We start from the raw sequence: 12,187 nt of genomic DNA on the forward strand, positions 1-12,187 counted from the left end.
TAATAATTAGAATAAAGCACCCCCACCACCCTGGCCCCCCATCCCCCGCAGATTTACCTGTATTCGCTGCGGTGGCCCCGGCTCCCCTCCTGGCTTCATTCTGATGCTATGAAAAATGGACCATTACAAAATGTCCGCCCCCATACAGCAGAAAGTTTCAGAGAACAGTCTGCTATATGGGGGCAGACATTTTATGATAGCCCATCTCCATAACATCAGAATGAAGCCTGGAGGGCAGCCAGGACTACCGTGCGAATTCAGGTAAAGCTGAGGGGGATGGGGCATTACAGATATCCCCCCAGCACCCCAACTTGCACAGCGCCTTCCTGCGACCACAGGGGCTGCGGTGCTATTGTTACGCCACTGAACCCACCCCTGGTAGCTGGGGAAAATGACTTTACTTCCCTACATCTCAGCTTTATTGTGTACTGTGAATTTTGCAGTTACTGTAACATCTTATTCCCCTGTATTGCTGCTCCAATATGTGGGGATAGGGTTTTGTTTGGATTCCGCACAAGGTTGCCCCCACTCGGGATGGGGGGGGGATCAAGAGAGATCCCTGCCCCCCGTGCTGGGGTTCGGCTTGAGTAGCCTGGAACCAACTAATAATGTGTGTCTAGGTGCCTAATTGGGTGGACACTACACAGTTGGTGGTGCTCCCATGAGTCCGGTTGAACAGTACAAAAAAAGGGGAAGAGAAAGAGGACTCTGTTTTTGGGGCACTCTTGTGATATGATGTTTGAATGATAAAACTTAACTTTTAATTATTTAAATTAAAAATAGAAGGCTATAATACATGGATAAGGTAGCCGTAAGAATTCAGTCTCCCTGCTGGCAGTGAGCTTTTTAAGATATATGCTATGCACTAGGGATTATGAACAAGGGTCCAGAATGGTCGGACCAATTGGAATTATTGATGTGTTACCTAGTGAGCCTTGTGGCAATCGTGACTAGGGCTCGTTTGAGGCAAATTATAAGAGTTTAGGAGGGCTTAATTCCCTGTAGTTTGTGGGGACTGCTCACACATTGAGCGTGGTTTCTATTAGGTACTAAGTTGAGTAGTACTAATGTTGGCACCGCAGTGGTTATTTGATGTGCAAATCAAACGTTCCTAGTGAGGGTTTCGCACGATTCTGTGGGTGTGTAGTGTGCAGCTCTTTGAATGGTGCTATCAGGGAGTGCCTGGCTCCTTAGTGAGTTGAATTATGCGCTGCGCTTTGCTGGGCTAAAGTTGAGACCAGCATCATATTGGTCCCACCGTGAGAGTTTTAATTACACTCACACCACAGTGATGGTTGACACACCAAAGAACTTGACGCAATTCTCTCGCTACTTCAACAGCTGTACCCCATGCTGCTCTAGGATTGAGCTTAAATGCAAATTTATCTATTAAATGGGTACCAGTGACCACACACTTGACGTCGTACACTTTATGTCAAATCAGATATTTGTACACAAAAATAGTGGCTGTTCGCAGTGTTGCTCTCAGGTTAGTGTTTAAACAGACACCTTGCTACGAAGTGAGCAACCATGACACCCATGAAATACAGGCAACTGTTGCTAATCTTGAACAGACACCTTGCTGCTAAATGAGCGACTGTTGACAGTTGTAAAGTACAGGCAACTGTTGCTAAATGGGTGAACACAAATAAATAACATTGAATGTTAGCAAAATGTAGTTTGACATCTGCTGAGCAGGCTACACATCAATCAGGTGAAAGTCCACAAAGTTGCTCTTATTTTGGGTTTAGAATACACACCAAGCTGCTAGAGGAGCATCAATTGACAATTTCAAAAAGCAGGTAGTTACAGTTGCAAAGTACAGGCAACTGTTGCTAAGTCAGTGAACACAAATAACAATGAATGTTAGCAACCTGTAGTTTGATATCTGTTGAGCTAGCTGCACATCAATCAAATAAAAGTCCATAAGTTTGCTCTTAAATTGAGCTTAGAATACACACCTAGCTGCTAGGGGAGCATCAATTGACAGTTTCAAAAAGCAGGTAATTATTGCTGAATGTCGACTTATGCTAAAACAGTATAAGCAGTGCTCTTGGCCAAACGTTACACTGAGCATTGAAAACTAAACATTGTTTTAGAGGATTTTAAAGAATTTTGTACACTCAGTACAGACTCCTCTTATTTGTGTCAACCATCGGTATTGGTCTGTATTGGTTCAGTAGTTAATGCTCACCCCTGTATAACTGTATAGATAGACCCCTCAGTTTGCAGTTGTGGCTTCTGTTTTCCTAGAGTCTTGCAAACGTGCATTGGACTCCTGGGTGAGAGAGTCTCAAACTGCACTGGGGGGTCAAGTAATGATAGTGCAGGTAGACACTTCTGCTGTCGACAGTGGGGTTAACAGTGTGACCCTGTTGCTGAAGTTAGCATAGCAGGATATTAAACTGCCCCTAGCCTGTCAATGAGAGAGTGCCTGGAGGGTAGAGAAGGGGTGATAGACAGGGAGGGAAGGATGAATTGCTTGGCGGCACGTCTGGGTTAGTCCTTCTGCTTCCCACTGAGTCATGCTCCCGCAGTGGACTCTGTGGGTGAGAGAGGCTGGTTCAGAGGGCTTTGAAGCAGAGTATATAGGTAGATAAAATTGAATCGCTTCTACTGTCAGTGTTAAATGTCTGGTTGCCCTGTTGTGTACGAACAGAGCAGGGGCACCCCAGACAGGTCACTGACGTTAGGGCGAAAAAATACCTTCGTGTGTCGCTTAGTTGTAAGTTCCCCCTTCTGTCCTTTTCACATAACTCCCCGGCTGCTGGCGCTGGTTGATCGCTCAGATGTAAGGGGAGAGAAGTTTTGCAGGGTTTGCGGTTGTCCCCGGCTGGTGCGTGGCGAGGGTGCTTGAAGGCTTGATGCCCAAGACAGCGGAGAGTGGGGGGCGGCGGCGCGTGTCTGCGCCGGGTGTTCTCTTCTGGCTGCTGGTGGTAAGAGTGCTGGGCGGCTAGGTGGCCGGGACCAGGGAGATGAGAGCGGCGCGTGTCTGCTCCGGATGCTCTCTCCCTCTCCTGTGCGGCTGCTGTTGCGTGCGACTGCGGTGAAACGGGCTGTGTGCGGCTGTATTGCTCTGCAGTCCCCCGACACTGACCCACCGGCGCCGGTGGTCAGTGACGTTTAGATGACGCGCGTTTCGCCTCGACGGCTTGTTCACATCAGGTGACGTATGCCGTGTTAGTTCCATGGATTTAAGCTGTCTGGGGGAAAGAACTCCCCGCCCCTTTGCGTACTGCAATAGGCTGCTGTTATTTGAGTGACATCGTTTTCCTCCTTCTCTGGGGGAGGTGACATTTCTCTCATATGGTAGTGTGTTTAGATTAACTCACTGACACATTGATCCCTTCAGATCAAATAGTGTTTTTTCTCTTGTGTAGCCGGTAATGTCCTGTGCTGGGGGTATTCATGTCGGCATCATAAATTAACATAAACCTTCAGGGACTGTATTCCTATTTATATTACATAAGTTCAGGATAGGTTGGGGTGATTAAATAGTTGTTAGGGCTCCAAGGTTCATAATCTTATTGGTCTATTTATGTGGCGATGTGTTGTTACACATGTCCACCTGGTCCTCATTCTGAGGTGTAGGAATGAGATAGAGGAGTTTTTTTCTCAGATAATTCCTGGAGATATTAATCATATTTAATTGAACATCAGAGTCTGATCCTGAATTGAAGATGTGCTCGGTCATCCCTAAGTGGGATGTGATATATCCGTGTCCGGTCAAAGTGAGTAGTATAACTAGGGTGGGTGAGGTATATTTCCAAGATTGGGTGAAGTGTGGTGGTATATGCCCCGGAGGGGGATATGAACTTAGTGGGGATCACCAAGGTGAGAGGTGTCGTGATCTAATGTGGTGAAAGGGTTCTGACTTGTGAATCTGGGGATGGTGTGGATGAGAGCTCCTAGGGAGTGAATATTAGGGATGTGTACTCTTATGAGTGTGTACGGAATATTGGGCCGTGCATTGCAGTGTTAAGTTGGTTATGGCCGGGGTATCCTGGCAGTGAAAGCTTCTTCTGTGATTATCCAGTGTGGGCGATGGTGTCTAAAATGCCCACCTGGGAGGTGCATAGTTGGACTGTGTGGTCCGTGCCCTAGTGTACACCAGGTCATGTGAAAATGTCAAACAAACCGTGCAAACCAAGTGAAAAATAAAAATAAAAAATTAAAAATAAAAATAATAAAGAACACGTGAGGACGGACTGTTCTATTGAATTAAATTAAATTAGAGGAAGGCACTGTAGTTGATATATTCGTTGAGCCCTCCTGGAGTTAGGGCTCCGAGTTCAAACGTCCAGAAACTTTCGCGTTTGAGTAGCTCTTGCGTCATGTCTCCTCCCCTGATGCCTAGACGGACCCTCTCTAGGCCGAAGGCTTTGAATGTTTTGAGACTTCCTTTATGTTTATAGTGAAAGTGTCTGGCCACTGTGGTCAGTTGTTTCATTTTCTTTTTGTCTTGTTCGGCATTTCTGATGGACCCCAGGTGTTCTAGTATGCGTTGCTTCAGCATTCTCGATGTCATTCCTACGTACCTTTGGCCACATTCACAGGCTATGCAGTATATTACCCCCTGGCTTCTGCAATTAATGTAATCTTTGATTTTCACTTTGTTACCATGTCGGTCCAGGGTTTCCATAGTTTTTGGCATGACCTCGCAGGCTTTGCATGAGCCACATGCATATGACCCAGTTGTTATTGGGTTCTTCGGTTTGACTTTAGAGAAGTGGCTTTCGACCAGATGGTCTCTCAGGTTGGGTGACCTCCTCCAGCTCATGGATACCCTGTCTCCTAGGTGTTCTGCCAGGTCTGCGTCCGTTTTCAGAATGTGCCAGTGGTTCTGTATGATTTTGCTGATCTCCTTCCAGTTTTGATTGAAGTTACCCACGAATCTAATTTGGGTGTCTTCTTTCTTGTTGGTGTCTTTAGATGGTTGAAATATGAGTTTGTCTCTGTTGATTTGTTGTGTGAACCTTTTAGCTTTTTTGGTTGAATTGTGGCTATACCCCCTTTCCCTGAGCCTGTGTGTGAGTTCTTTGCTTTTTTCTTTAAAGACTGCATCATCTGAGCAGTTGCGTCTCAGGCGTAGGAATTCGCCCTTGGGTATATTTTCAACGGTCGGTGGGAAATGGGAGCTTGTTTGATATAAAACATCAAGCCTTCAAGCACCCTCGCCACGCACCAGCCGGGGACAACCGCAAACCCTGCAAAACTTCTCTCCCCTTACATCTGAGCGATCAACCAGCGCCAGCAGCCGGGGAGTTATGTGAAAAGGACAGAAGGGGGAACTTACAACTAAGCGACACACGAAGGTATTTTTTCGCCCTAACGTCAGTGACCTGTCTGGGGTGCCCCTGCTCTGTTCGTACACAACAGGGCAACCAGACATTTAACACTGACAGTAGAAGCGATTCAATTTTATCTACCTATATACTCTGCTTCAAAGCCCTCTGAACCAGCCTCTCTCACCCACAGAGTCCACTGCGGGAGCATGACTCAGTGGGAAGCAGAAGGACTAACCCAGACGTGCCGCCAAGCAATTCATCCTTCCCTCCCTGTCTATCACCCCTTCTCTACCCTCCAGGCACTCTCTCATTGACAGGCTAGGGGCAGTTTAATATCCTGCTATGCTAACTTCAGCAACAGGGTCACACTGTTAACCCCACTGTCGACAGCAGAAGTGTCTACCTGCACTATCATTACTTGACCCCCCAGTGCAGTTTGAGACTCTCTCACCCAGGAGTCCAATGCACGTTTGCAAGACTCTAGGAAAACAGAAGCCACAACTGCAAACTGAGGGGTCTATCTATACAGTTATACAGGGGTGAGCATTAACTACTGAACCAATACAGACCAATACCGATGGTTGACACAAATAAGAGGAGTCTGTACTGAGTGTACAAAATTCTTTAAAATCCTCTAAAACAATGTTTAGTTTTCAATGCTCAGTGTAACGTTTGGCCAAGAGCACTGCTTATACTGTTTTAGCATAAGTCGACATTCAGCAATAATTACCTGCTTTTTGAAACTGTCAATTGATGCTCCCCTAGCAGCTAGGTGTGTATTCTAAGCTCAATTTAAGAGCAAACTTATGGACTTTTATTTGATTGATGTGCAGCTAGCTCAACAGATATCAAACTACAGGTTGCTAACATTCATTGTTATTTGTGTTCACTGACTTAGCAACAGTTGCCTGTACTTTGCAACTGTAACTACCTGCTTTTTGAAATTGTCAATTGATGCTCCTCTAGCAGCTTGGTGTGTATTCTAAACCCAAAATAAGAGCAACTTTGTGGACTTTCACCTGATTGATGTGTAGCCTGCTCAGCAGATGTCAAACTACATTTTGCTAACATTCAATGTTATTTATTTGTGTTCACCCATTTAGCAACAGTTGCCTGTACTTTACAACTGTCAACAGTCGCTCATTTAGCAGCAAGGTGTCTGTTCAAGATTAGCAACAGTTGCCTGTATTTCATGGGTGTCATGGTTGCTCACTTCGTAGCAAGGTGTCTGTTTAAACACTAACCTGAGAGCAACACTGCGAACAGCCACTATTTTTGTGTACAAATATCTGATTTGACATAAAGTGTACGACGTCAAGTGTGTGGTCACTGGTACCCATTTAATAGATAAATTTGCATTTAAGCTCAATCCTAGAGCAGCATGGGGTACAGCTGTTGAAGTAGCGAGAGAATTGCGTCAAGTTCTTTGGTGTGTCAACCATCACTGTGGTGTGAGTGTAATTAAAACTCTCACGGTGGGACCAATATGATGCTGGTCTCAACTTTAGCCCAGCAAAGCGCAGCGCATAATTCAACTCACTAAGGAGCCAGGCACTCCCTGATAGCACCATTCAAAGAGCTGCACACTACACACCCACAGAATCGTGCGAAACCCTCACTAGGAACGTTTTATTTGCACATCAAATAACCACTGAGGTGCCAACATTAGTACTACTCAACTTAGTACCTAATAGAAACCACGCTCAATGTGTGAGCAGTCCCCACAAACTACAGGGAATTAAGCCCTCCTAAACTCTTATAATTTGCCTCAAACGAGCCCTAGTCACGATTGCCACAAGGCTCACTAGGTAACACATCAATAATTCCAATTGGTCCGACCATTCTGGACCCTTGTTCATAATCCCTAGTGCATAGCATATATCTTAAAAAGCTCACTGCCAGCAGGGAGACTGAATTCTTACGGCTACCTTATCCATGTATTATAGCCTTCTATTTTTAATTTAAATAATTAAAAGTTAAGTTTTATCATTCAAACAACATATCACAAGAGTGCCCCAAAAACAGAGTCCTCTTTCTCTTCCCCTTTTTTTGTACTGCTCCAATATGTGCCCTACGTAGGATGCTGCAAACCACATGTGGTGCCTTATAAATAAAATCTAATAATAATATTTTGAAACACTGGGGTAGATGTATTAAACCTTAACAAGAGATAAATGCAAGGGTGATAAAGAGAGATAAACGTCCAGCCAATCAGCTCCTTACTAACTTTTTTTCAAACACAGCCTGTAACATGGCAGTTAGGATGTGATTGGCTGGATGTTTATCTCTCTTTATCACCCTTGCAAATATCTCGTTAACTCTTAATACATCTGCCCCAACATTAGATATATTTTCACACTACAGACTGTTAGACATTATTGCACTGCAGAAACATAAATCACTACCTGGTTTACTGTAGGTGATAATAAAGGAGAAGGCAGCAGGAGTAATGGAATGTATTACCTGAGGTCATGTTCTGTTTTATATAGTCCCACAGTATTATATGCCCTGAAGTCACTGACATGGCTCATACATCAGATTATGACATACAACACATTTTGAGCAGAGTAAAGAAAATGTATGAAAACATTTACAGTGTGCATTTTTAATGACAAATATAAATTGTGGGCAGTGCCTGGATCTTAGTATTATTATACAGTACAATATGGCCCTTATTCTGGTTCACTCGGAAAGGAAAATTCCTTCTCAAATGGACAAAACCATGTGCCCTGCAGGGGGCAGATGTAACACGTGAATTAGATTTGGGTGAGATTTTGTTTCTGTGCAGTAAAAATACTGACTGCTTTATTTTTACACTGCAATATAGATCTCACTTTGAAGTAAAACCCCACCCAAATCTAACTCTCTCTGCACAAGTTACATCTGCCCCACCTGCAGTGCACATGGTTTTGTCCATTTGAGAAGGAATTTGCCTTCACGAGTGAACCAGAATAAGGGCCTATGAATCTTGTTGGATCAAAACATTTTACCCTTCAAATGAAAGTGCAATCTTATACCATTGTGAGCTAAAATTGTCTCAAGAATCTATACTCCCTTTCTCTTATAATTCCAGCCTTAAGCTGGATACATACACACCATCAGATAACATCTGCCAACACAACATCTGCCAATACAATATACATGCCGCAATAAAACGGTGTACTTTTTTTTTCAAAATTAGATAGTGTGTAATAGTTGAAAAGGGATCACAAAAACAAAACATGAAATGAATGATTTTATACAGGTCATGAACTCTTAGGTGAGGTCTCGACACTTGGTAATAAAGAGGAAAATGCTAAATTCTATATAACATTTTCGCAATGCACCGATGTAATAGCATCTAAACTGATTATTTAAAAATGATTATATGCTTGTGAGCAGGGCCCTCCTACCTCTATGTATGTTATTAACTAATTTTGTATTTATTACAATTGTATCCAATTGCTAAGCGCAACAGAACATGCTGCGCTATTTTTATACTTTAATAATAATAAAAAAGGTATTAAAATAATAAATGATTACATCACTTGATAAAGATACAGTACTATTTACTGAAATAAAAATGTAGCACTGTTTAATTATAAAAAAAAACTAACTTATTTTGTTTTGTATATAATATTGTCCTTGAGTTTTTAAATAGAAACATAGATTTTGACGGCAGATAAGAACCACTTGGCATCTTGTTGACCCCATCTAGTCTGCTCCTTTTTAAACATGTTTCCTCAAACCATATTTGATCCTTTTTTCTTTGTAAGGCTATCAATATGCATGTTTAAATTGCTCTACTGTATTTGCCTCTACCACCTTTGATGGGAGGCTATTCCACTTATCTACTACCCTTTCTGTGAAGTAATTCTTACTCACATTTCCCCTGAATCTTCCTCCCTCTAGTGTCCTCATGTTCTGTTGCTCCTCTTCCTGTGAAGAATGTCTCCCACCTGTACCTTGTTCACACCCTTGATATATTTGAAAGTTTCTATCATGTCCCCCCTTTCCCTTTTCTGCTCTTAACTATACATATGAAGATCTTTTAGTCTTTCCTGGTACGTTTGTGATGTAGGCCATGCACCATTTTAGTTGCCCTATATATACTAAAATACTTTATTAATATATAAATATATTTTTTAAGTTCTTACCGCTGCTAATCTAAATTGCTCCATGTCGATCTGGGCAGCTGTTTGGGGTTTCTTCCCTCGAGGTTGAAGTATGGATGCAGCATTAAGTTCTGCATCTGAATTATTGGTGTGGTCTCCATTTGCTATATCTTCAGATATTGGTCTGAATGACCCAAAAGGTAAGACCAGCAGCAAAGCTATACAAGCAAAATATAAGAGCAAAAGTCTTTGAACCATTTTCCTGCTGATGGATACTCAGACTGAGAATTGTGTGCCAGGGTCTTGTGTTCTTAACCTAGCTGTCCTTTGAACCTGTCCAAACAGGTTAGATGTACTTATGTACTCACAGTTATCTCAGTGCACAACTGCAAAAAATAAATGTAATAACGAAAAAAAACCTCATAAAATACATTTTGAAAATATGATTTAAAAATATATTTTTTATACTTTTGGATTATTTAACCTAACACTTACTTCATTTTGATTTTCTATACTATACTATTTATACTTTTCTATAATTGTGTTTAAGTTACTCTCATGGAGTGTTTTATTAGAACACATATTTTTTTTTTTCTGCAAGTGCTTATAAGAATCTCTTGCATGCATATTTATTTTTATATTTAAATGTTGGTTTTTTTGTCAATTTGTATACTGGTAGGTGCTATATCATATCTAGAACATTTATACTTTTATATTGTATTATTATTACACATTTTTTTATATAGGTCATGAAATTTGTATTAATAGAATTGTTTATTTATACAGCGCCATAAGGGTTTAGCAGCGCCTAACAATACATAAATGAGCAAAGAACAAGAAAATAATGAATTTAAGACCGCTGCATCAGGGGGCGGTACACTGAACATTCAGAATCCGAGGCCATTCTTGTTTGGTCCAACAATAACTCGTCAGTTGGAATTCAACATTCCTTCTGTTGAGTGTCTGAACGTCAGATGATCACCGAAAACGGATTGTGAATTCGACAATCTGCGCCAGTTTCCAACAAATTATTCAACTTATTAAAAAGTCGGATCTGACAGCCTTCAATGGTGTCAATAATTGCAGCATTGAATAGGTGAGTGGCGATATTTTCCATGTCTGGAAATATCAGCACAGATTGAATTACCCCCCCAGTATGTGGCCTAGAAGTTGATTTATGGCATGCCAGAGTGGATTGCAGAGGTCGTGAAAATTCTTCAAATAAAATGACAATTATGAAATGCTTTTAATTTTACTTCAGTATACTATAGAAACATCTGAAAAAAAGATCTTGTATCATTCTCAAAACTTTTGACCATGGCTGTACAGTAGATGTAGGAAGAAGAAGCTCCAGACAAAGCATTAACTCAGTGGGCCCCATTAAAGATCTTAGATTTATGCAATATTATAGATGATTTTACCTCTCCAAAGACTAGTGTGTAATTCATAAAGGATGTTTTCAGTGTTTAATTTGCCTAACCTGTAGATATAGGTCTCCAGGAAATTTATTTTTTCCACCCCATAACTGGTGAATCGCATGGAATTAATCACGGTTAGCTGTACCACCAATTATGTTGTGTACATCGTCACTTGTCCATGTAGTAACTTCTACATGGGTAAAACTATCAATACAATGTGACTTTGCACATACAGTAATTGGAAAAGGGAAAAGTAGTCAACCCGTGGCAAAGCATTTCCTCGAAGCTAAACACAACCTATTAACCATGCATTATAACATTTTAGACCACATGCTCCCATTAACATGGGGTGGTGATCGATCTAGGCTGTTATTACAGAGACATACTGAATATTTAGGTTAGGAATGTTCACTCTGAAAGTCTAGGGGTGAAATGTAATAGGATGAGAGATTCAGAAAGTGAGATATTTGATAAGAAATCTCCAGTTTTTTTAAAGTGGAAATCATTTACACAGCAAAACCAGTGTGATTTTGCTGTGTCAATGATTGCCGCTTTAAAAAAAACTGGAGATTTCTTACCAAATCTCTCACTTTCTGAATCTCTCATCCTATTCCATTTCACCCATGGTCTTAGTTTTTCAATTTTGTAAGATGCCTGTGCAAGTTTTTCTAGTAAGTGTGTATATATATTAAATTATATGGCATCGGTGGGGAACCTCCGGCCCACGGCCGTATACGGCCCCCACAGCCGATTTGTGCGGCTGTTCAGGGAGTCAAGTACAGGGGAACTCTCACGAGAGCTACCGACCTCTCCCAAGATTTCACCTGTATTGGACATCCTGCACAGCCGCCGGACCACACAGACCGGCGAGTCTTAAACTGCGGCAGCCACCCCTGTTATCTGGCCTCTGTGTAAAAACAAGATTACACGATCTGTGGAGATACTGTATATTGTTAAAAATTTGATAAAATAATTTCATGAATATCTGTATGAAGATATACACAGTTGTTTGTTCCATGTGGGCTGCCCTAGTTTTTAAATCTGGGTGGTATGTTTTTTTTTAACGCAAGGTTAATTGTAATGAGTGAAACTTGTATCCTTATTGGATCTGGAATGAGCATTCACTTATGTTGGAAGATTATTTAAGTGCATTAAGTGCATATATATTATTGCACAGTTTGCATCCCGATGAAAGACCTGAAAATAAAGAGTTCCGAAATGTTTTTTTTAACTAAATAGTATTCTGCTTCTTCATTCAGATGAAAAGACGTCCAGAGCGGGGCCATTGTGAATAGATAGATTTTGATGGTATCATGTTCTCAAACCACACGTCAGAGATGCGGCATAAGATAAATATGCAGAAACTGTAGACATTTAAAGCAGAATG

General features: G+C 41.6%; 1 protein-coding gene across 1 annotated transcript in view; it reads right to left on the reverse strand.

Moving 5' to 3' along the window:
• LOC146050648 (matrix metalloproteinase-18-like) overlaps window positions 1-9,658 on the reverse strand; it is a 37,512-nt gene extending 27,854 nt beyond the window's left edge. Inside the window, exon 1 of the mRNA XM_083167764.1 lies at window positions 9,425-9,658. Coding sequence (XP_083023890.1) covers window positions 9,425-9,640 — 216 coding nt within the window. The 5' untranslated portion in view covers window positions 9,641-9,658. The remainder of the gene's footprint in view (window positions 1-9,424) is intronic.
• Between the last annotated feature and the right edge of the window lie 2,529 nt (window positions 9,659-12,187).

Source organism: Crinia signifera, chromosome 12 (assembly GCF_055691185.1).
Source record: "Crinia signifera chromosome 12, ASM5569118v1, whole genome shotgun sequence".
Classification (NCBI taxonomy): Eukaryota; Metazoa; Chordata; class Amphibia; order Anura; family Myobatrachidae; genus Crinia; species Crinia signifera.